The sequence below is a fragment of the Schistocerca cancellata genome, chromosome 9 (assembly GCF_023864275.1).
Source record: "Schistocerca cancellata isolate TAMUIC-IGC-003103 chromosome 9, iqSchCanc2.1, whole genome shotgun sequence".
In the NCBI taxonomy this organism is placed as follows: Eukaryota; Metazoa; Arthropoda; class Insecta; order Orthoptera; family Acrididae; genus Schistocerca; species Schistocerca cancellata.
The window spans coordinates 402,404,677-402,431,212 of record NC_064634.1 but is presented as its reverse complement, the minus strand read 5'-3'; the positions used below and the strand labels follow the sequence as shown (position 1 = coordinate 402,431,212).

The 26,536-nt window shown below is 42.5% G+C and overlaps 1 protein-coding gene across 6 annotated transcripts in view; it reads left to right on the top strand.

Annotated features, from left to right (window-relative positions):
- The window catches only part of LOC126101121 (inhibitor of nuclear factor kappa-B kinase subunit alpha), a 168,447-nt gene that overhangs the window by 114,343 nt on the left and 27,568 nt on the right, over positions 1-26,536 (top strand). For all 6 annotated transcript variants that reach the window (XM_049911806.1, XM_049911802.1, XM_049911805.1 and 3 more), the window contains exon 12: positions 14,652-14,826. In XM_049911806.1, coding sequence (XP_049767763.1) covers positions 14,652-14,826 — 175 coding nt within the window. The remainder of the gene's footprint in view (positions 1-14,651; positions 14,827-26,536) is intronic.

Sequence of the window (26,536 nt, the reverse complement as noted above, 5' to 3'; positions counted from 1 at the left end):
GATGTGCCTGTTGATTAAAGCTGTTGCCTAAATCATACTGGAATACCATGTCTGCCATTTTCCACATGAAATAATAGGACTCCATTCCACTGTGTACAATGTTCACACTGCAGTAGAGTATCAATTATCAGATGAACTGGAGAACTGTGATGTTCAGAAAACGAATTTATTTGGATAGTCAACTGTGTATTTTTATTAACCAATTAACCAATAATTACATATATTTATAATAACATGAATATCTTTTATTATTACAAAGGTAAGTACATTAGGAGTGTGTGCAGTTCACTCTAATAAGCAAAAATATGTAATACATATGCATTTTGTATATACAGTACATATATATATATATATATATAATTCATGCTTGCAAAAACCCGCAATTCTGTTCTGTCCAAGCAAGCCTACTGGCTTACGAGCAGATGAGCCACACACTTTTTTTTTGTGACATACCGGTCACTTCCTCTTTGAGCTTCAAATCATTGCAAGGAAGTTTCTGAGCATGTAAATGTTTCACCTGCAGCCAATATTATTTTCACCTTCATTTTCCGGATCATTAGTTACTGAGTTGCAGGTGGCATCAGCTTTTTCAGTGACAAAGTTTAAGATTACATTTTCCTGCTTGATTTGGTGCCCTGGATCTGCAGCATTGACACTCAACCAGTCTTTGAATGTCTTCTTCGTCACATTCATGCACTTGTGTTCTTTGAGCATATTGATCATTCTGGACATATCGTTCTGTTCATGCATTTCAACTTGACTTTGAGAACTTTCTTCCATACCAAAATTTTATTCCATACATTTTTCAAATTCTGTTCTTTTACACACTCCTGTGGTGCTCCAGTCATGTAGGAAGCATCTTTCAAATCAATATTTTTATGATTTCTTAACAGACTTCCTTCTCCTTCCTCTTCTCCTTCTAAAAATAAATTACATAAACAATTCTTTTTTGTAATACCTTTTGAAATCCTCAATAATAACTTGATCCATGGGCTGTATTAAGGAGATTACGTAAGGTGGAGGAAACACCACTTTTATGAGGTTGTCATTTTTGTTTAAGATGTCACATGATGGATGAGTTGGTGTGTTGTGAAGGATTATTAATCTCTTATCCCTTTTGCAATTTTTTAGGTGACAAGCCTTTACAGAAAATACAAAAACTTCCATAAACTCTTCCATGAAAATTGTACTATGCATACAGATTCTCGTTTGCGATGTGTAAGCAGTGTTTGGAACAATGCAGTTTCTTACTTTTGCCAATGACGAACACAGACGGTTGGTGGCTACCAGTGGTATTGTGACAGCCTAAATCAGTAATATGGTCTTCGCTTCTTTTAGGACCAGATGCTGCTAATTCATGACACGAAGCAAATTTTTTTCTTGGCAAAGTTTTCCAGTTGAATCCAGTTTCAATGGCATTGTAAACACTTCAGACAGCATAATCTGCTTCCCGCAATACACCCCTATAGTTTGGTTTTGAAAGAATGCTGTGAGTAGACTTAAAGTGTTTTAACAAACCTGTGATTGCTATAAAGTGATTGGCTGTCAAAAGTGCATCACAGTCTTGATTTCAATGCTTTACAAACTAGTGTGCTGTGTTTGGTGGAATGCGTATGTATACTTTCATAATACAAAAATATTCTGCAGACATGTTATTGCACATCAAAACCCGTAATGTTTTGGCTGGGCTTCATTTCCTGAAGTGCCGGGAAGGTCTACACCATTGTATAAAATCTTTTACAGTTCCGAGGGATGGTATACTGTCACATAACATGGAAAAAGTATGTTTTCACATGGTAATATGTGTACATTCAACCAGGAAAGTGTGTATTTTCACCCAAGAAATCCAGGAAATTTGGGAACTTCTTTTTCCCTTATCCATATCTACACCCTAACAAAGCTTCAATATAAAATTTGTCATGCTTGTCCCTTTTTTTTTTTTTTTTTTTTTTTTTTTTCTTCTTCTTTTTTTTTAAGATCCATAATTGTCAGCTTACCAACCTTGTACTCATTAGATATATTGGTTGCAGATTCTTCTTCCACTAACCTATTATTAATCTTATGTTTATCTTTCATAGAAACGATAACATATTTGCATTTAGGGGTTTTACATTGCAAGTTTACTTTGTGTGATCAAGGCGACTTAAGAATTCAGGGTACTTATAAATGGTGGAAAAATAAAAAAAAAATTTATGACTTTATTAAATTCTATAGTCTTTCCTGACTATATTTACATATTCATTATAGGGTTTCTAGTGAAAAATGACCTATATATACCAAATTTTAAAGTTAGTCATGTATGCCACCACACCCCCCCTTTATTTCTGTTACAGAAACCAATATTATTTCGAAAATTAATGAGTTCAATGTTTATGGTGTTACCAAAGAAAACTGGAGTGTTGTGGACATGTGCAAAAGAGGATGGGTGCTAGATTGAGGAAGCTACGGAGAGAAACGAAAGGAAAGTTGCTATCACCCCCTGAGGGTTCAGGGGTTAGAATAGGCCCGCGGTATTCCTGCCTGTCGTAAGAGGCGACTAAAAGGAGTGTCAAACGTTTCGGCCTTATGTGATGGTCCCCTGTCGGGTTTGACCTCCATATCTCAAAATTTTTCCGAAGAGCAAGCCGATTGGGGAAGGGTGCCTTACTTGGTGCATTGTGTCCATCTTGCGTTGAGATCTTTCACTAGCTTATTTGTCGTTGAATTGCAGTCCTGCCTGCTCTCCGTCTCTTGGGCATGGATATGTTCCTGCGTGCACTTTCCGCCATGCAGTGTGCAGTGCCACTTTCTGCACTGACGGTGACTATGGACTACATGTCACCTAAAATCCAGCACGGTAGCCAGTCTGTTGTGGTGGGGCCGCCATGTACCCTGTTGGTTGTAGCCCCCTGACAACACAGGGATCGCTCTACTGATGCCTGCGCCGTTAACTCCCCATGTATGCCAAGGAGTAGATGCACATCTCCCTGGGGCATCGGGACTCCCAGCAATGGCCATCCTGTCAGGTGACCTATGCTGTGGCTGGGTGGCGCCCGTGGGGAGGGCCCTTAGTCGGAGTAGATGGCATCAGGGTGGATGACACGCAATGAAGTGTGGCACATCATCTCTTGCTGGTGGCCAGCGTTCGAGGGCTCATTTTAAAGCTAATGTGTATGACTCCAAATCGTTCGCCTCCCTGGCCACACCATGGAAGGAACGAAAGGCTATGAATGACAGTGAAACTTATTCGCCCCGGTAATTCGTCTGGACCAGAGCTGATGGTGAATCCTTTGTATCTGTGAAGCCTCAGTTCTTTGTAGAACATTTAGAGGACAAGTTCGCGGAGGTGGAGGACTTGTCCAAAATGCGGTCTGGTTCAGTCTTGATAAAAACAGCATCCCCTGCTCAGTCACGGGCCTTGCTCGCTTGTAAGCAGCTGGGGATGTTTCAGTTAATATCACGTCCCATAAAAGCTTAAATATGGTCCAGGGCATTATTTTCCACAGGGATCTCCTTTTACAGTTTGATGACGAGCTGCTCGCCAACCTAGAGCGGCGAGGTGTCCATTTCGTCCGGCGCTTCCACCGGGGTCCGAGGGATCATCAAATTGCCACCGGTGCCTTCATCTTGGCCTTCAAGGGTGAAACATTACCCGAGAAGGTCAAGGTGGTGATCTACCATTGTGATGTAAAGCCATATATCCCTCCCCCAATGTGGTGCTTCAAGTGTTGGAAGTTCGGCCATATGTCTTCACGCTGTGCTTCCAGCCTCGTATGTCGCGACTGCGGTCGACCATCCCATCCTGATACTCCCTGTGCCCCGCCTCCCATCTGTGTCAACTGCAGAGAGCACCATCCCCCTTACTTGCCGGACTGTCCGATTCTGCAGAAGGAAAGGAAAATAATGTAAATCAAGACCCTGGACCGACTGACCTACACGGAGGCTAAATGGAAATTTGACTGGCTTCATCCTGTGCGCATGACGACGTCTTATGCCGCCACAGTCACTCCTGCTACGGTTACGTCAGCTGCAACCCATCCAGTCAGCTCTCAGAGTCGAAGGACCACACCTGCCCCCTTGATGGTGGGGGGCACTTCACTCCCTGTTGCTCCTGCTCCATCTACTTCAGGAGCAACACCGCTCCAACCATCGGGGACATCTGTAACCCCTTCCCAGCCAGAGAAGCGTGAGACTTATTCGGCTCCTCTCACCAGGAAGGGGTCCCTTGGGGACCTCCCTTCGCAAGTTCCGACCAGCAGAAATGCGGATACCCGCAAGTGGCTGAAACACCCACCGGTCGCTGGTCGTAGGGCCTCACGGTCGTTGTCTGTCCCTGAGACTGACCCAGGGAAGCCCTCCCAGCCTGAACCATCGAAGGCACAGCGAGAGAAACAGAAGAAGAAAAAGGTTCATAAGAATCACGACAGTGCGGTGGCACCTGTTTCACCGCTTTCAACAAGCTCCATGTCTGAGGATGAGGTCGAGATTCTGGCGTCTGCTGAAGACCTGGATCTCACCAGACCCTCGGACGCAATGGATGTCACTCGCATGGGTACTGAATTGGTGGCGGGAAGTAAACCAGTGGCGTAAACTGCCTGCCCAGTACCTTCAAGCCTTTCTCAGCCATGGACAATGAGCTTCCGTCTCAATGGTGGAAAGCGTTGTTATCCCCGTTTTGAAACCTGGCAAGAACTCTTTGGAGGTGGACAGCTACCGCCCCATTAGCCTCACCAACATTCTTTGCAAGTTGCCTGAACAAATGGTGAGCTGGCGGTTGAGTTGGGTACTCAAGTCTCGGGGCCTTCTGGCTCCATCTCAGAGTGGGTTCCATAAAGGCCGCTCTGCCTCCGACAATCTGGTGAGCCTGGAGTCAGCCATCCATACAGCCTTTGCCCGTCATCAGCACCTCGTCGCTGTCTTTTTCGACGTGTGGAAGGCATACGATACGACATGGTGCCATCACATCCTCTCTACGCTTCATGGTTGGGGTCTTTGGGGTCCACTGCTGATTTTCATCCGAAATTTTCTGTTGCATCGAACCTTCCGCAAATTGCAGCCTCTCATAGTTCCTCCCGAGTTCAGGAGAACGGGGTGCCTCAGGGATCTGTTTTAAGTGTCTGTCTGTTTTTAATAGCAATTAATGGGCTCGCTCTGGAGGGAGTCGTTCCCATCGCATCCTTGTATGCTAATGACTTCTGCCTTTACTATAGCTCTATTGGCATTGCAGCTGCTGAACGTCAGCTGCAGGGTACTATCCGCAAGACACAGTCTTGGGCTGTAGCACATGGCTTCCAGTTTTCGGCAGCCAAGACCTGCGTTATGCATTTCTGCCGGCGATGCACTGTTCACCCGGAGCTGCGGCTTTATCTTGCCGGCGAACTTCTTGCTGTGGTGGAGACACATAGGTTTTTGGGAGTGGTTTTTGATGCCCGGTTGACTTGGCTGCCTCATATTCGGCAGCTTAAACAGATGTGTTAGTGGCATCTAAATGCTCTGCGATGGGTGAGCCACACCAGCTGGGGCGCCGACCAGTCTACCCTCTTACGGCTCTACCAGGTGTTAATCCAGTCCCGTCTCGATTATGGGAGCCTGGCTTATGGTTCAGCATCCCCTTCTGCGTTGCGGGTGCTGGACCCAATCCTTCACAGCGATATGCGCCTTGCCACTGGTGCTTTCCGGACCAGCTCTATGAACAGCTTACTTGTGGAGGCAGGTGTCCCTCCACTGCAGTTACGGTGCCAACGTTTACTGACCGCTTATGCTGCCCATGTTTTTAGCTTGCCCGGGCATCCAAATTATCGTCTTCTGTTCCCACGGTCAGTCGTCGATCTCCCAGAACGTCGGCCCCGGTCGGGTTGTACGATTGCGGTCCGAGTCAGAGAGCTTCTTTCGGGGGTTGAGGTTTTCCCTCTTCCACCTCTCCTGGCCCCTCTGCGTACACCCCCATGGTGCATGCCCCGCCCTTGCCTTCGGCTCGGAATGGCACAGGGCCCAAAGGACTTAGTCCCTCCGGAGGCATTCCGCCGCCGCTTTCTATCCATCCTTGCCACGTATCAGGGCTCTGGCGTTGTTTATACAGACAGTTCGATGGTTGTTGGTCGTGTCGGTTATGCTCTGACTCTAGGGGACCACTACGAACAATATCCCTTACTGGCTGGCTGCAGCGTTTTCACTGCTGAGCTGGTCGCCATCTTTCGTGCCCTAGAGTATATCCACTCCTGCTCAGGTGAGTCCTTCGTTATCTGTAGCGAATCCCTGAGCAGTTTACGAGCTATCGACCAGTGTTTCCCTTGCTCTCATATGGTGATGGCTGTCCAGGAGTCCCTCCATGCTCTTGCTCGTTGCGGCCGCTCTGTGGTCTTTGTGTGGACCCCAGGCCATGTTGGGATACCCGGCAGTGAAAATGTTGACTGCCTGGCGAAAGAGGCCACCAGTAAACCATCTCTGGACATTGGTCTCCCGGAGACTGATTTGCGAGCTGTCTTACGCCCCAAAGTTTTCGCGCTTTGAGACGCTGAATGGCGCGATCTGACCACGCCCAATAAACTCCGTGCTATCGAGGAGACAACGACTGTGTGGCGCTCCTCCTTGAGAGTCTCTCGCAAAGGAGTCTGTCGTCCTCTGCCGACTGCGCATTGGGCACACACGGATGACACACACCCACTTATTGCGCTGTGAGGACCCCACTCTATGTCGCTGTGGGTCGGCATTGACAGTGGTCCACATTTTGTTGGCCTGTCCACTTTTAACTGTGCTCCGGCAGACGTTTGCACTGCCTGATACGCTCCCTGCCCTTTTAACTGATGACAATGCTAAGGCAGGCTTAGTTTTGCGTTTTATTCGGGCAGGGGGCTTTTATCACTTAATCTAAGTGTTTGTCCTTTTGTATTGATTCTGGCCTTTGGCCATCGATTTTAGTCTGAGTTTTTAGTGTGTTTGGTGGTTGGCTTTTCCTTTTTTGTCTCTATGGTCGGCCAACCACTGTCACACTCTGTGTGATTTTAATTCGTTTTGTCTGTTCTCTGTCTGAGTCTGTCTTGTCCTGTGTCGTCTGTCATCTTTTCCTTGTTCGCTTGTATTCTGTGTGGGTGTTTTTAAGTTTTGGAAAAAGGGACCGATGACCGTAGCAGTCTGGTCCCTTTAATCCCCCAAACCAACCAACCAAAGTTGCTATCTGATGGAAAATCTCTGTCCGGCCGAGGCAGATTGACAGAAATGGAAATAGACCTTCTTCACAGTTATTATGGACTGGCTATTAGATGAACTGCACCTCTGAATGATGTTACAGCAATGATAAATGATGTATGGGTCACCTCCTTTCATAAGTTGTACACAGATGACCACCCTATTCACAGACTTTGCCCGTAGGAGCAGATTCTTGGTGTGATTACCAAAAAGCAAAAGGAAGTGATCAAATATACCATCATAAGCATTCTCTTCCTGAGCCTACACTCCTGGAAATGGAAAAAGGAACACATTGACACCGGTGTGTCAGACCCACCATACTTGCTCCGGACACTGCGAGAGGGCTGTACAAGCAATGATCACACGCACGGCACAGCGGACACGTCAGGAACCGCGGTGTTGGCCGTCGAATGGCGCTAGCTGCGCAGCATTTGTGCACCGCCGCCGTCAGTGTCAGCCAGTTTGCCGTGGCATACGGAGCTCCATCGCAGTCTTTAACACTGGTAGCATGCCGCGACAGCGTGGACGTGAACCGTATGTGCAGTTGACGGACTTTGAGCGAGGGCGTATAGTGGGCATGCGGGAGGCCGGGTGGACGTACCGCCGAATTGCTCAACACGTGGGGCGTGAGGTCTCCACAGTACATCGATGTTGTCGCCAGTGGTCGGCGGAAGGTGCACGTGCCCGTCGACCTGGGACCGGACCGCAGCGACGCACGGATGCACGCCAAGACCGTAGGATCCTACGCAGTGCCGTAGGGGACCGCACCGCCACTTCCCAGCAAATTAGGGACACTGTTGCTCCTGGGGTATCGGCGAGGACCATTCGCAACCGTCTCCATGAAGCTGGGCTACGGTCCCGCACACCGTTAGGCTGTCTTCCGCTTACGCCCCAACATCGTGCAGCCCGCCTCCAGTGGTGTCGCGACAGGCGTGAATGGAGGGACGAATGGAGACGTGTCGTCTTCAGCGATGAGAGTCGCTTCTGCCTTGGTGCTAATGATGGTCGTATGCGTGCTTGGCGCCGTGCAGGTGAGCGCCACAATCAGGACTGCATACGACCGAGGCACACAGGGCCAACACCCGGCATCATGGTGTGGGGAGCGATCTCCTACACTGGCCGTACACCACTGGTGATCGTCAAGGGGACACTGAATAGTGCACGGTACATCCAAACCGTCATCGAACCCATCGTTCTACCATTCCTAGACCGGCAAGGGAACTTGCTGTTCCAACAGGACAATGCACGTCCGCATGTATCCCGTGCCACCCAACGTGCTCTAGAAGGTGTAAGTCAACTACCCTGGCCAGCAAGATCTCCGGATCTGTCCCCCATTGAGCATGTTTGGGACTGGATGAAGCGTCGTCTCACGCGGTCTGCACGTCCAGCACGAACGCTGGTCCAACTGAGGCGCCAGGTGGAAATGGCATGGCAAGCCGTTCCACAGGACTACATCCAGCATCTCTACGATCGTCTCCATGGGAGAATAGCAGCCTGCATTGCTGCGAAAGGTGGATATACACTGTACTAGTGCCGACATTGTGCATGCTCTGTTGGCTGTGTCTATGTGCCTGTGGTTCCGTCAGTGGGATCATGTGATGTATCTGACCCCAGGAATGTGTCAATAAAGTTTCCCCTTCCTGGGACAATGAATTCACGGTGTTCTTATTTCAATTTCCAGGAGTGTATTATGAATGAAATAAAGCCAATTTTTAGAGACTTGAGTGACCCTGCTTTGCTTAGTAAATGTCTTCATGGGGGAACTCAGAATACAAATGGAATTTTCAACCATTGCATATGGGAAAGATTACCCAAGAATGTTTTTGTAGAACTAAATACATTAAAAGTTGGTGTACTAGATGCAGTGATATGTTTCAATGATGGAGTGATAGGAGGGTTGGAAGTCCTGAGAAATTTAGGCATAAAATGTGACTCTAATGTGGAAGATCAATTGCTTGCGTGTGACAGACAATGGGTGAATGAACCTGAAAGATTCACTCTTCAAGTTACCAAAGAAGCAAGAAGTGCTAAAAGGAATACCAAGATGAAGCTTGAAGATGAAGAAACACTGCAGGATGAAAACTATGCTAGACATCTTGCAAAGATGAAATGTTTTGTCATGGATAGTTGAGTCAGCATGAGAGTGTTATGGAGATGCTCAACAAACTGTAGTGGCAGACACTACAAGAGGGGCATAGTGTATCGTGGAGAGGTTTAGTATTAAAATTCCATAAGCGTACATTATGGGAAGAGGCAGTATTATTATTACGACTTCCTGCGTACATCTCATGGATTGATGATAACGAGAAAATCCAAGAAATTGGACCTGGTACGGAGATTTACCAACTATCATTCACCAATGGACCTTCCCATGAGTCACAGCATGCTCCAGCGAAGTCAAGGCTATGCCGATGCTAGCTAGCTGCTGGCAGGGTCACCCAAGATGGACAGGCCTCAACGGAGAAGCTAGACGAATTTCTCACATAGGGCAGAGAGGGCTCTATAGGCAAAGGGAAGTCAACCTCCTCAGTGGAGTAAACCAAAGAGAAAATCCTGTATCTCCAGACTGGGGGTTGGGCATGGGGCTAACAAATGCACCTCATAGAGTGGAATTGTTGCAGATACCACACATTGGCCTCGGAAGGACATGGATTACACGATAGGGCAAAGAAAAATATTAACAAGATGGAAAACAGATATCATGATCTTCACTTGGAAGTGAGAACACTTAAGAGACCTGACATACTGCAAGAAATTAGAGGAGAAATGGGTATGTATTGAGTGAAAATAGCTGCATTACAACAAATACGATGGAAAGGACAGGGAATGATTGCACTGGGGAAACACATACAGAGAGAATACAAGCCATCACAGTACTCTCTTTCTTATACATAGCTCAATGAAGGCAAAAATAATAAGTGTCAATGATATTACTAACATGTTGTGTTCTTTGAGAGTTGTGAGAAAATTTTTCAATGTTATGATGATATATGCCTATGCCCCCATTGAGGAATCAGATGAAGATGAGAAGGATGCATTTTACTTCAAACTGGAGGAGTAAATCAGCAAAATTTAAAGGCATAATGCAAAAATCTGAAAAGAAATATAAACATAATAAGAACATGATGTTAGTAATGATAAAGGCCTGAGGCTGATAGACCTTGCCAATGGTACGGAGATTATAGTAAAAAGTGCATGGCATGTAAGGAGAGAGGTTAAGAAGTGCACCTGGACATCACCAGATGAAGTTATGAAAAACCAGAAAGACCATGTAATTTTATATAAACAGCGCGCATCAGATATTATGGAAGTCAGTAGCTGTATAAGGGCAAATGGAGACACAAATCATTAATTAATGCGGGCCGGATACAGACAGAAGATAGTTATGGTGAGAAACAAAAAGAGTATTTAACTGGCATGGTCAGGTGGTGGCATACACTGATAACCTAGCATTAATTGCAATGTATATCAGGGCATTGAAGGATAATTGTGTTACATTGGGAGGAGCAACATGGAATTTAGGACTGTAAGTTAATATAAGTAAAACAAAGTATATGATGAAGGGAGATTCTTGTGTGGTAGAAGAAAGATTTCAATAAAGATAAATGGAAAAAGAGTACCAAAGAGAGGAAATGTTTAAATACCTTGACTCGATAATGACAGAAGATAGCAGAACAGTAGCAGAAATTCAAGAAAGGGTAGCAAGTGCAAACCGATGTTAATCCTCGCAGAATGTATTCAAGTCCAGAAATATTAGTAGGAATACAAAAATCCAAATATATTTGACTATATTTAGACCTATAGCAATGTATGGATCGGAAGGCTCAGTTATGGCCATAAGAGAGGAAGGCTGGTTATTGAGATGGGAAAGGAAATTCTGAGAAAGGTATTTGGGCTAGTGAGAGAGCAAGGAAGCTGGAGAATAAGGACAAATGCAGAACTAAAGATGCTTTAAGGACAGATGAATATTGTAGTGAAAAGTGAGCAAGAAAGAATAAGGTGGGCTAGACATGTACAGAGAATTCTAGAAACTCAAAGTGTTGAGAAAGTGTTTGTAGGAAACCTTAAAGGGAGAAGGAGAAGAGGAAGATCCAGAAAAAGTTGTCTTGAAGATATGGAGGAGGACCTCAAAGTAATTGGAATCAGGAACTGGAGAAGGAAAGCAGGGGGGAAGAATGGAGGCAGGTTACAAAGGGGGGTCAAGGTTTTGCCATGACTGTAGTGTCCACCTGTAAGCAAGCAAGTAAGTATTCACACATGAAGCAGGGAAGGTGATCCTATGGTAGTACCAGAAGTACCCTCCACTACACATCATAGGATGGCTTGTTGAGTGTAAATGTAGATATATATACCTAAAAACAAAGATGATGTGACTTAGCAAATGAAGGTGCTGGCAGGCCGACACACACACAAACGAACACAAACATACACACAAAATTCAAGCTTTCGCAACAAACTGTTGCCTCATCAGGAAAGAGGGAAGGAGAGGGAAAGACGAAAGGATGTGGGTTTTTAGGGAGAGGGTAAGGAGTCATTCCAGTCCCCTGCTTGTGTCTGTGTATGTGTGGATGGATATGTGTGTGTGTGCGCGAGTGTATACCCGTCCTTTTTTCCCCCTAAGGTAAGTCTTTCCGCTCCAGGGACTGGAATGACTCCTTACCCTCTCCCTTAAAACCCACATCCTTTCGTCTTTCCCTCTCCTTCCCTCTTTCCTGATGAGGCAACAGTTTGTTGCGAAAGCTTGAATTTTGTGTGTATGTTTGTGTTCGTTTGAGTGTCTGTCGACCTGCCAGCACCTTCATTTGGTAAGTCACATCATCTTTGTTTTTAGGTATATTTTTCCTACGTGGAATGTTTCCTTCTATTATAACCATATCATTAATGTAGATATATATGTAGATATGATAGTTTGTAAAGGATGTTTTCTCTGTAAGGAACATTTTGCTGTTAGTACTAGTTGTGTAATCAGAAACTGTGAGAAGTGTGTACTTAGAGTCAAGTTCATATCAAGAGTCCAGTATTTGAAGTGGTAGACAGTAAAAAGCACTGACTGTCAATTTTGCAAGGATTAAGCTGAACATATTATCTTTTGCATTTTCAAATGCACCATGTGGTGTTAATAATTAGTTCCACCTAAAAAGTATTGCTTTTGCTTGTTGCAGTTACATTCTTATCTTTGAATTTAACCAACATATAATGTGGAATAACCCAAAATGATGTCCTAGAAGGTTGCACACAGGTATTTCATTTGCATCACAGTGAGTGCCCATACTGTACCTGCCTGCTACTACTTGTGGTACTTAGTCTGATCATTACTTTTGTAATTTTTAATCTGTCAGTTGGTCCCAAAATGATGAGACGAGTGTAAGTCATTAACAGTCCCTTCAGATCTATTCAGAGGCTTTTGTTGTATAATAGCATGATATTCCCAAAGCAGACACCTAGCTATTGAATTACTGTTGTGATAAGACTTGTGACAAAAAGCCTTTTAAAAATTTCATTACTTAATATTACTCTGGTAGTTTTCAGCTCGATTAGAAGGGGCTTGGGGCCAGTGGTAGAAAGAAACAGAAGTGACAAAGTGTACAGGCTCTACAGTGGAATCTAATCTCTGATAGCTGTGGGAACCGTTTATTTAGGAGATGAGTGCTTTACCACTAACTTAACGAAAGGCTGCTGTGTTAAATCTTTTATCGGCAAATCAGATAGATAGTTTGCAGTGTGAGAGATGAGCTTAGTTGTAGCTAATTTATGGAATAGCTTTCTGGACTCAAAGAATTATATTTATGAAACTTCTGGCAGATTAAAACTGTGTGCCGGACCGAGACTTGAACTCGGGACCTACCTTGGTAAAGCACTTGCCCGCGAAAGGCGAAGGTCCCGAGTTCGAGTCTCGGTCTGGCACACAGTTTTAATCTGCCAGGAAGTTTCATATCAGCGCACACTCCGCTGCTGAGTGAAAATCTCATTCTGGAAAGTTTCCATATATTTTCTGTGATGTTGGGAAGTGCAACTACACTAACAGCATGAAGACTGCATTTCTGTAGCTGAGCTCTTGCTTGAGTGAGATGGATAGTTCGCATTACTGAAGACTCACATGCTACGAACGAACTCTTGAGCAGAGGTGGAAACCAACCAAGATCTCTGGCACAAAATTTTTGTAGCCAAACTGCTATCACTATAGTGTCAAATAATTGTATAAATTGAGATAGACAGACAGACTACAATATTAAAAAAAAATTACTTTCACACTAAATCAGTACTACAATGTTCACGTATTAGATACACTTCCTCTATAAACTGCCACATCATGTTGCCAGCTTGTGCAAACTGGCACTTCAAACTATGACAGCTGTCACATGTCCTTAACTCCCCCCCCCTCCCCCCCCCCCCCCCCCCCACCTTTTTCTAAGAAGTCCAAAACTGAATTATTGCGAAGTTCTGACAGTGCAGTCCAGTCGTTAACCCAAAGGCCTTTGAAACTGTGATAGTTATGTGGAGGAAGTGTTGAAAATTCGCACTAATTTGCTATACTGTCTGATAACTGAGGTTTTTCCTACATTGTTGCTGAAATTGTTCTGAAGCAATAGTAATAAATAAAAATTATTGAGGCGACCAACATTTTCTCTGTGTTTGATGAAGACACCATTCATATAATGAAAGGAGGAGATTGTAGTCATTAATTATAAAAATGTGTGTGTTTTCCATACTACTACTAAACCACTGGGCCGATTTCAACCAAATTTGGTACGCATATACCTTACTGTCAGGCGAAAATTGCTGGTGGTGGGTCTAAGAACCACCTATATATCAAAGGGGTGGGGATGAACTGAGAGCATAGACTGCAATGCATGAACGCCCAGACTTCATTCATCTAGTATTTGAGAATGAGGGTAGTTAGTGACAATTAATTTCAAACTTTTACGAAATTTTTTCTCGCTGGCAATCCCAACAAAATGAAGAAAGGAAAATTTTTATCGCTTACTACTTTTTAACTGCTCATGCAGTAAAAGTACTGCAAAAGGCATGATGTTATAATTTATTACTTCTTTACTGCTAACTGTATTCATGACACATTTTGCAGGCACTTAATTTAAGTGAAATTATATCATTATACAACACACAGTTCAGGGTATACGCTGTCATAAACAATGAGATGCGTGAAAAACTGCCACTTTGTGCATGATGTTTAAATTTATTCCTTAATTGGTATTAATTCCATTTGCAACACATTGTGCAGACTGTATTCACATATGCCACTGAAAGTACCTACAAAATTATATCAATGTACGACATACAGTTCAGGAGATATGATGTCATGAGCATTAAGCAGAAGACCAGACATTGCATGGTACAGGAGTGGATGCACAGCTATAAGTAAATACCTGGGCAACACCAGGCTTCTGTTCTAGTATTTAATGAGACAAAATGATAAATTGATAACTAGCTAAATATTTTTTTTTTTTTTTTTTTTTTGCTTAATTTAGTTATTGGCTCAGTAATGCATCGTTGGTCCAGGGGTTTTGAGCAAATAAAATCGCGAGTGGAAACACTACACGATGTATTGCTGCAGGATTTGAAGACCAGGAGTGAAAGAACTTCATCAAAGCTTCTGAAGTTACAAGAAGAACCAACACCACCTTGGCAGGAAATGGAAATGCTGTGAGTAATGACATTGTTTTTCTTTCTCTCTCTAACATTTCTTTCTCTCTTTCTCCTTTTTATTGCATGTGGCATTTAAGGCACCTTCTTCTACAGTTTTCATGTATGAACGCTGTGGTGTAGCTAACTGATAGTAACAGGTAGAATATTTAAAATGGGATATAGTGAACACACAAACTCAAGTGAAAATAACCTTTCAGTTTTCAGTACATATCTCAGAGAGAACAAAACACTCCACTGAAAGTACTGACAGAAGTCTTGATATTTTGCATAATGTCTCCAAAGGCCAATTTTAGAAGAAATACAGATCTTCATTCACATGACTAAGCACCCAGAACACATACTAAATGAATAAACAGAATTGTGCAGCAAACAGTTTATGGAAAATTTCGAAAGCACTCCATTCTGCATTAATCACTAAATACACAACCAAAAATGATTCACAGAAACCTTCAACAGCACCATAATCAGCATATGAATTGCCCTCCATCCTGCCTTAATCACTCACAAAATATGAGACTGCAAACTATACACTGAAAACAATATTATCGTCTATGGATTCCATTGAAAAATGATTGAAACAGTATGCTTTTTCTTAAATAGTGTTGGATAGGAAAATTTATTATGTAACCATGATATGATGAAACATTGTCACACACTGAAAATAGTGATACTAATACAATCACTGAGTACTGAATATATCAGAGATTATACGAGACCTTATAACAAAATTCTTTGTATCAACATCAGTCAGAATTACAATAACAGCTAGAATAAATAATCCAGTGAGACATAAAGTGTAATCCAACAAGAAAAAATTCGCCATTGTATAAACAATACTGTTGTCATGTGGATCTCATAATGCTTAATAATAAATGTGCCACAATTATGAAAAAAATTTATGTATTATGCACAGCATTAACATAATACTGAAAGGTATAACCATAACTGTGACATCTTCTAACACAGATATGAGATACATTTATGTGTGATATATTGTCCACATCAACTATATCTTAAACACAAATATGTAAGTAGTTAACATATGAATCATTTCATCACTGAGATCTTTATGATTCACATTCTATGCATCTAATTATAACAAATGCTTTTGTCTGTAATAGATGGCTTGTGATAATGGGCAAAGCTCAAAACTGGTCAGCCACTAAATAAATGGCAGTTTTGGTGTTCTGTGCATTCCCAATGTGCCACAGTCAGAGCAGATTGTCCTGTACAAATAAGAAAATATGCTGAGAGTCCCTCCTGTAAATTATGTAATGTCATGGTATTGTTTTGTATGTTCGTCTAGGATGTGTATAAGACACGACAATTTATGCAGAATTTTTGTACAAGAAGTGGTGTGATTAAAGGCAACCAGTCACCAAATAGATAAGCTTTGCGATGTTGATAGGCATTCAGATGTTCAATTGAAACTTACAGCTCAGCTTTTAAACTCACCCATAGGCTGTGAAGTTGGGAATTCTCATGATGCTTTGGCATATTTTCTGAAACTGATGTGAAAACACACCGCTGCACCAAATGTGTTTTTAATAATTTGTTGAACAGGTTTGAACCGAACACATGGACTGTAGACTTACATCCTTTGGGAACTGAAAACCCAAGTACTACTTGTGTAGACAATTTTGTGAAAGCATCTCTGTTTATTTTGAAGACACTGTAACACCACAAAAGAGAATAAAAAGATTTTGTATTACAATGCTTCCTGTGCCCGTCACTTGCACTTACTTCTCAAAGTGTAAAGCTAAACATGTGTTGTCAGTTGAACTGAACACCTCCTGAAGCATCAAGGAATAGTTAGGTTAGTAATGGAGGGAATAAAAATTGTACAGGGAGAGCAGAGATTAACTACAAAAAGCAGATTTAGGTGGATGTCATTTGCAACATTTGTGCAGAAATTGAGAGACTTGAAGGGAATGAACTAGTGTGGAGAGCTGCATCAAACCAGTCTTTGTACTGAAGACACAACAACTTGAAACTTTCCTGAAACATTTAAATAAAATAAGTTTGTTTTACATTATGGACAGAGTAAACTCCTTTTGCTATCTAATAGGATTCTGGAATAAGTAAGTAAAAGATTCACCTAGCGAACTATGTTGGAGAAAACTTGGAGAATATGAGGATATCTTCTTCTTTGCCAGCTATACATTACACATCCTGTAAACTTCTCTAGGGCTAAAGAGCAAGATTCGAGTGTTATGCCTCGTTTACACCAGAATGAATGGAAGTAAACACAAGCGAACAAACATTCACAAACAATTCAGTAATGTTCAATACAATTCACCTGTATTTTAGAACTAATATTTACAGTGGAGGGAACTCGCTTCAGGGTGCCCTCGATACAACAATTAAACAGTGGTTATAGCTACAGTGAAAATGTGATATTCAGTTGGGATTATTTTGCATAGCTTGTGTCGATTTGAATAGATACTCGACTCATATACTTACGGTTGCTGGCTGCTTCAGTGTACCCTCAATGTGTTGGAAAAAATGCACTATCTAATCAAAAGTAACTAGATGCTCTGACCCATAGGTGTTCCATTGGGTTCAGTCAGTGCTCTGGAATGGGGAGACCACTTCAGCAGTGTTATTGTCCACAAACCATTGCTTCACAGGTGCTGCTTTGTGACGAGGTGCATTGCCATACTAATACAGTCAGTCATCATCTCTAACCTGTTCCTCTACTTTATGCAGTACACAATGCTGTAAAATGTGTCCATATCCTTACACAATTAGCATTTTCTTAAGCACAATGAGGGCACTACAGCCTAATCATGAAGAATGTCCCCATGGCGTTAACACCACCACCTCCATAATTCGCTGTTGGCACTGCCCATGATGCTAGGTAACATTCTCCAGACATTTGCCAAATCTAGACCTTCCATTGGTTTGCTGCAGTGTATAGTGTGATTTATCACTCCAAATCACTCGTTTCCAGTCATCCACCGTCCAGTGGCATCACTCTTAAGACCGCCTTAGGCATTGATTAGCAACTACAGATATTGTGGTTTATGAGGAGCTGCTCAACCATTGTACCCCAATTTTATAAACTCTTTAAACAAAGTCATTGTCCCTGCTGAACTGCTGGAAGCTCTTTGGAACTCCTATGTAATGCCATCCACTGCTTTCGTGTGGTTTTTTACAACCGCCTCCACAATGCTAGATGGTCCCTGTCCACCAGTACCTGAGGTCTGCCTGAATTTGGTATAGCTATGGTTGTTTTTCCATGTTTCCTCTTCACAGTGACATCACAAACAGTTGGCTTGGGCAGCTATAGAAGGTGTTAAATGTCCATGATGTATTTGTTACTCAAGTGACATCCAGTGACTAGTCCACATTCATTGTCACTCTTAACCAACCATTGTGCTGTTACTGCTTCTCTACTGAGAATATAATACTCCCAACATCATTTTATGCTGGTGGTTCCATCTCTTGTGACATCTAGTAGTCAATTCCACATTCTGTAGCGGCGTCCAAATACTTTGATCAAGTAGTGTACATAAAATGTCAGGCGAATTGCTGGATATCAGTAAACGGCTGCCAAATATTTTGGTGCAGAGCCTTCTGGCCATCTTATGGTGTATACTGATGAGAATACCCTGAGTTCTGTTTAAAATAGCACTGGTGCATGTGTGGTGTCTCAGTTTGTCACTGCACATGCTTTGCTAGAACTCATGTTAGTCTGCTTCAGTTCTGTGCAGCACATGGTAAAATCACAGAATGACACCAATTACATACATCACAGAGTATTTCTGTAACAACATTCCATGCATTATATAACTGGAAACTCCGTCCCGATTGGTAAGGTTCACAGTCAGTCATATTTCCACTTACTCATTTATAACGGAGTTCCAAAAGTTTGATATATGGGGCACAATTTTTGCATCATTGTATTTCGTTGTAAGGTCGGTAGAATTACAGCATTCTGTCATAGCGGATTTGCTATCCCGGAGGGGACAAGTATGTCTCTGGTGTTCCACAATGCACTCCTGAACAAAAGTGTTGAGATTTCATCTTCTTTCTTGTTGTGATGTTTGCAGAGATCTCTATATATGCTGAGATGAATATCTATTTTCTAGGAACGCAAATTGGAGGTGTTTCAGTTCCACTTGCAGGTTGCCGGCATCTGACAAGACCTCCAAAATGGTCATTGTTTGTGCCAGATAATGGTAACTAGTTGAGTGAACTTTCAAAATGTGGATTGTCCAAGTGTACCAACTAGTTGCCACTATGCAGCACAAACAGTTGGTATTCACCAAACCCATACCATCTCAGATGTCAAAAGCCTGCATTTGGAATTGGAGCACCTCCAAACTGTGTTTGTAGGAAGTGGATATTCCTCTCAGCACATACAAAGAGCACAACAAACATACAAATGACATGACAAAAAAAAATTGTCAGTGTTGCAAATCATATACATCAAACGACACACGATGTTTAGCAGTGCATCATGGAGCACCAATGAAATACTCACCTCCTCCAAGACATCAAATCCACTATCACAGAACACTGTAATTCTACTGGCCATATGATGAAATACAAAAAAAAAAAAATTGTGACCCAGACTTCAAACTTTTGGAACTCTGTTATCAATGGATTAGTGTGAATATGCCTAGCTGAGGACCAGTTAGATAATCCTTGGAATCTTGTTGCAGAAAAACTTTGTGTTCTGCATTGTTAAATTTCACAGATAGTGTACTTGTTTGAAGTCAGTGGTAGACATAAAGCATTGTCTGAAATTGTAATAAATGCTTTCTCTGAAAATCATTTTGGACAAATGATTCAGGAGCCCAAATGAAGTGTGTATAGTTGTGATAAATACTAGACATCTTTTAAACAAACTATCCTATGCAGATAGAGCATCAGGATAGATACAAAAATTAGAGACCACAATGTCTAGCGAGATTGAATACCGTGTCGTAAAAATCCACTAGAAATAAATACACAATAAGTCAATTTAAAAAGGAGAGTGAAAATTGACACCTTCGTAGTCTCGATTCCTTCCATACTAATTATGTATGTGTCAAACAAATGTGGCTTGGATTCAGAGAAATAGTATTTACAACCATTGAGAGTTTTATACCAAGCAAATTAAAAGGGATGTAGATGGATACTACCCAACAAGTGGCATCAGGAGAGCAGGCATATTAAAGTATTTAAATTTGCAGACTTTCAGAGCCAGAGGCTCCTTTTGGAAGGAGAGTTGAAGGAGAGTTGAAGGAGAAGGAAGAGGGGTGAAGGAAAAGGACTGGTGAGATTTAGGAAGTGGGGACAGTTTGGAAAGATCGCCCAGATCCCCAGGTCATGGGAGACTACATACTGGACAGGCTGAGAAGGAAAGACTGATTGCTGGGGACTGCACCAGACAAGATTTGAGAACCTGAGAGTTTGCAGGTGGAAGAGAGGGTAATACGCAAGACAGAGATTACTGCAAACCATTGTACTTGAGTTAATAAAAATGGAAAACTAAGTGCATCATATGTGGTAGATGGGGGTGGGGAGATAAGTCACAAAACGAAATATAGAAAACTAAAAGAGAGTGAAGAAAGGTATACTTACTATGAAGAAATGCTGAGATGGGACCAAAAGGACTGACAACGAACATCAAACAGGTTTAAAGAAGGGCAGCTTGTTTTCTGTAATTACAAAATAGCGGGAGAGTGTCTCACAGATACAATAAGCACATTGAGATGGCAGTCCAACAATGGTGCAAAATGAACCATGGAACATGAAAGTACAATATTCATACCTCTCAGTACCTGCTTTCTTTGAAATTAGAATTATTATATCCTTTTTAAAATCTGAGGGTATTTTGCCTGTTTCATACATCTCGTGAGCGAGTTTTGTCTTGGCTGGCTCTCCCAAGGCTGTCAGTAGTTCTAACGAAATGTTGTCTATGCCTGTGTCCTTGTTTTGACTTAGGTCTTTCAGTGATGTGTCAAAGTTTTCTCGCAGTATCATGTCTATCTTATCATCTACATCCTCTTCCATTTCTGTAATACTGCCCTCATGTATATCTCCCTTGTACAGGCTCTCTTTGTACTCCTTCCACATTTCCTTCTTTGCTTCGGACTGCTTTTCCGTCTGAGTTCCTGGTATTCATACAGGTGGTTCTTCTTTTTCCAAAGGTCATTTTTAATTTTCCTGGAGAATTAATGTGTCTTTCCCCTAGTGATACATGCTTTTAAATCCTTACATTTGTTCTCTAGCCATTCCTGTTTAGCCGTTTTGAACTTCCTGTCACTCTCACTTTTTAGACTTTGATCTTTAGATTTTTTGTCTTTTTAACTATGTCTCCTCCACTGCCTTCACTATTTCATCTCTCACAACTACCCGTTCATCTCTACTGTATTCCTTTACCCTGTTCTAGTCATCTGTTGTCTAATGCTCCCTCTGAGTCTCTCAACAACCAGGTTCTTTCAATTTATCCATATCCTATCTCCTTAATTTTCTACATTTTTTGAATTTCTTCAGTTTTAATATGCAGTTCATAACAAATAACTTTTGGTCAGAATCCACATCTGTCTCTTCAGATATCGTACAGTCTAAAATGTGGTTCTGAAATCTCTGTCTTACCATTATATAATAAATGCTAAACCTTCAGGTGTCACTAGGTCTCTTCCACATATACAACCTTCTTTCATGATTCTTAAACCAAGTGTTAATGATGATTAAATTACATTTTGTGCAAAATTCTACCAGGCAGCTTTCTCTTTCTTTCCTTTCCCCAGTCCATATTCACCTACTATTTTTCCATCTCCTCTTTTGCCCACTATTGAATTTCAGTCCCCCACATCACTATTGAATTTTCATCTCCCTTGACTATCTGAATAATTTGTTTTGTAATCACTTCATCATCTGCAAAACTAATTGGTGTATAACTTTGTGCTACTGTGGTGGGTGTGGTCTTTGTGTCTATCTTGACTGCAAAATTCGTTCACTATGCTATTCATAGTGGCTTATCCACATTCTCGTTTTCTTATTCGTTATTAAACGAACACCTGCATTACCCCTATTTGACTTTGTATTTATAACCCTGTATTCACTTGACCAGAAGTTCCTTTCCTCCTGGCATCGAACTTCCAAAATTCTCACTATATCTAACTTTAGCCTACCCATTTCCCTTTTTAAATTTTCTAATCTACCTGACCAGTTAAGGATCTGACATTGAAGTCCCCACATGGAGATCCAAATGGGGTACTATTTCACCTCTGGAATATTTTACCCAAGATGATGCCATCATTTAACCATACAGTAGAGCTGCATTCCCTTGGGAAAAATTACAGCTGTAGTGTGCCCTTGCTTTCAGCTGTTCGCAGCACCAGAACAGCAAGGCTGTTTTGGTTGACGTTTCAAGGACTGATCAGTCAATCATCCAGACTGTGGCCCCTGCAACTACTGAAAAGGCTGTTGTTCCACTTTAGGAACCTCATGTTTGTCTTGCCTCTCAACAGATATCCCTCCATTTTGATTGCACATGTGGTATGGCTATCTGTATTGCTGGGACATGCAAGCCTTCCCACCAGTGCCAAGGTCCATGGTCCGTGGGTGCATCCTCCCCCAAGATGATTTAAAACATTTAGTTAGTGATTTGCATTCATCATTTTACTGTCTGGAGCGAATTTTTTATTGGTAATTTCTTTTGAATGAATGAAAATGGTGAGGAGTGCTTTGAAACAGCTTTTCTGCAAGTCCGCATGCACACTTTTTCGCTTTTAAAGATACTAGACCTTTCTATTCCAAGCTTTGGTGCTTTGTAAGTAGCTTGTACTGAAAATATTATGTTTTGTCAGCTGTTACGATGCAGATCTAGCGGCTGATCTTTTCATGTCTTTGCATTGTTCAACACTGCAGTCTTCTTGATAGTCACTGTGTGAGTGGTGCACAAAGCAACAATAGAACTACTTCTTGGACAAATTTTCAGTTATAATTTGGTGTACCGTTGTTTTAGGACTCCAGTGAGCAAATTAAGCTGATAGATGCACCATGATCGTTTCACAGATTTTCAGTCACTTTTTGAACATTTTCTTTGACTCGCTGTCAATTATGCACTTGGATGTGGATTATCTTCTATGCTTCATTTCTCAGACTGTGGCACTTTTAGCCAATTTAAAACAAAATGTACTGTTCACACATCGCTCCATTGCTCCTTTCATGGCCAAAGTTAAAAAATACTCTTAATGTCCTGGTTATTATGAGCAGTGTGTGATACCAGCACAGTTAAATTGAAAATGGAAGGTAGTCAAAATACCATGCTAGTTAATTCATGTATCTGTTCAAAGATGGCATTAATAGTTACACAAATCTAAAATAGTATTGCAGGATCACTTGCAGCACCAGTAGATAATCTGTTGTGCTGATATATCCTGAAAGGTTTACTGATTACCACAAAACACTTTTATTGTGTGCGTAACAGTAATTCGAGGGAGTTACCAGCTAAATCTATCATATTCAGAACAGAATGGGTTACTGGACCTTACAAATAATGTTGCTGGTCTACATATATTTTGATACAGGACATCCCAGGAGAAATGGTCAGTATCCAGGAATAAGACAGGAACAATTAATTGAAACAAAAATGCCATATGGGCATATGCCCTGTTCTGAATGGTTTCTGAGATAGAGCACATTTAATATATAGATAATGTAACTTACCAAACGAAAGTGCTGACATGTTGACACACACACAAACAAACACAAACATACACACAAAATTCAAGCTTTCGGAACCAACGGTTGCTTCATCAGGAAAGAGGGAAAGAGAGGGAAAGACGAAAGGATGTGGGTTTTAAGGGAGAGGGTAAGGAGTCATTCCAATCCCGGGAGTGGAAAGACTTACCTTAGGAGGGAAAAAGGACAGGTATACACTTGCGCGCGCGCGCACACACACGCACGCACACACACACACATATATCCATCTGCACATACACAGACGCAAGCAGACATTAGTAAAGGCAAAGAGTTTGGGCAGAGATGTCAGTCGAGGCGGAAGTACAGAGGCAAAGATGTTGTTGAATGACAGGTGAGGTATGAGCGGCGGCAACTTGAAATTAGCAGAGGTTGAGGCCTGGCAGGTAACGGGTTACCCGCCAGGCCTCAACCTCCGCTAATTTCAAATTTCAAGTTGACGCCATTCATAAATTCAACAACATCTTGGCCTCTGTACTTCTGCCTCGACTGACATCTCTACCCAAACTCTTTGCCTTTACAAATGTCTGCTTACGTCTGTGTATGTGCGGATGGGTGTGTGTGTGTGTGTGTGTGTGTGTGTGTGTGTGTGTGTGTGTGTGTGTGTGTGCGCGCGCGCGCGAGTGTATACCTGTCCTTTATTCCCCCTAAGGTAAGTCTTTCCGCTCCCGGGATTGGAATGACTCCTTACCCTCTCTCTTAAAACCCACATCCTTTCGTCTTTCCCTCTCCTTCCCTCTTTCCTGATGAAGCAACCGTTGGTTGCGAAAGCTAGAATTTTGTGTGTATGTTTGTGTTTGTTTGTGTGTGTATCGACGTGCCAGCGCTTTCGTTGGTAAGTCACATCATCTTTGTTTTTTAGATTCCACGTGGGAAAAATATATTTGAAACAAAGATTATGTGACTTACCAAACGAAAGCGCTGGCATGTCGATAGACACACAAACATACACACAAAATTCTAGCTTTCGCAACCAACGGCTGCTTCGTCAGGAAAGAGGGAAGGAGAGGGAAAGACGAAAGGATGTGGGTTGTAAGGGAGAGACTTACCTTAGGGGGAAAAAAGGATGGGTATACACTCGCACACACACCAGCAGAGGAGTGGCCTACAGATGAGACAAAATAGGAGAAATGATGCTGAACTTCTGCCAACATGATAGCTTTACTTTTCATATGTCAAAGTGAATCGGGCAAGGCGAACAAAATTTAGGTACTGGTAATAGCTTAATGGAGACGTAGGCTTCAAAATTTTCTGCCTGGTCCAAGGTATTTTCAAACAGCTGGTCATATTACCACAGCAAAGAGTATAAATCTTGAAAGGATTGGAATGCAAAAAATGTGAAAGGCCAACAGTTAATTTACAATTAACAACACGAGCTACTTTTCCACGTTCTTATAATCTGCTGACACGGAGAACTGCCCCTGCAATGGAATATGCTGTTTACTATAGGACTGTCCAAGAGCCCTTATGTGTCTAGGTTAATTAGCCTGACCATTGCTCTCATGTCTACCTTAAACTTATTGTTACATTCCATACTGGATTTTCCATTGTTTGACTAAACTTAATTGGCTGCTCATTCACAACCAAAGTAAGTGTAATATGCCAGGTTATACTTGGGGAGCGTTGGAGACTGCATCCGAGTCCAGGTAAAGCGCTGGGACTGCTCATGAATCTCTTGCAGTTTACTGACTGTCACAAACTGACAATCCTATATAATATGCACATCAAATGAATACTGGGGTAGGACTACTGAATTGCCCGTGGAGTGTAAACAGATGCGGAGAAAGAGTGCAATCAATGTTGCGAGGAATGACAATGACTCTTCGACTTACTTGCACTGACTGAGCTTACTGAGGGCAAAGCTGGACAGCAGCGTGATGTCGCCATATATGAATTTTCAGAGGCACCATTACATGACAGCTCAGCAGAGGGCACAATGGTCTTACCAATACCTCAGGTCGCAGGAGAATTTTCACCAAACTTTGCCACTTGCAAGTTGGTGGAAAGGACATCCTGTGCCACTGCCATATGTTCATGTGATCCGGGCAACTTTCACTAAGAAGAGTCAGACAAGGCCAGTTCCCAATTTGGACTCAGGGTCGAGTGCTGACCAGATGAGCATATCCCTAATTAGCAAGTTTGCATATGAGGCAGTACATTGGGACACTCAAACAAGACCCCTGCATGAGGGACATTGCAGGTCAGCGACCCAGGCTGCATACGTCTTCCTGGGTCACTTGCGGTTCTGGGTAAACTGCAACGTGCACCAACTACATGGGTTTGATGCCCAGATTACTGCATGAGCAGGTGATGGAGGTCATAGCCTTTGTAAAGGGCTTCAAATTTTGGACAATTTTGTAAAACCTTGCACGGTTTTGGAACATTATCATGCCTGCGCAAATACAAAACAGGAGACTGATAATGTTCTTATGCATGTGACATTTTTATTTTTTTCATAGTATTAATTTATGGCCACCAAGGACCTGATATTAATGCAATGTCCCTCATGCAGGGGTCTTGTTTGAGTGTCCCAATGTACTGCCTCATATGCAAACTTGCTAATTAGGGATATGATCATCTGGTCAGCACTCGACCCTGAGTCCAAATTGGGAACTGGCCTTGTCTGACTCTTCTTAGTGAAAGTTGCCCGGATCACATGAACATATGGCAGTGGCACAGGATGTCCTTTCCACCAACTTGCAGGTGGCAAAGTTTGGTGAAAATTCTCCTGCGACCTGAGGTATTGCGCAACAACAAGGCAGCCATGTAGGTTGAATTGATGATAAGCCCTACCTGCCCCTCCAGGAAGAATCGGCACAGGTAAGTCTTCCTCCTTTCTGTAGACTCATCAAAACTGGCAAATGATGTTGGAGGTGGTCGGGAGAAGCCTTCTGTTTAGGTTTGTGGCCTGCTGCCAGTGTGGCATGAGAGCGTATCAGTTCTGCATTCTGTTTGAGCAGCTCATGCAGCTGCTCCAGCCTGATGTTCTTGCTTCTGGAGGTGT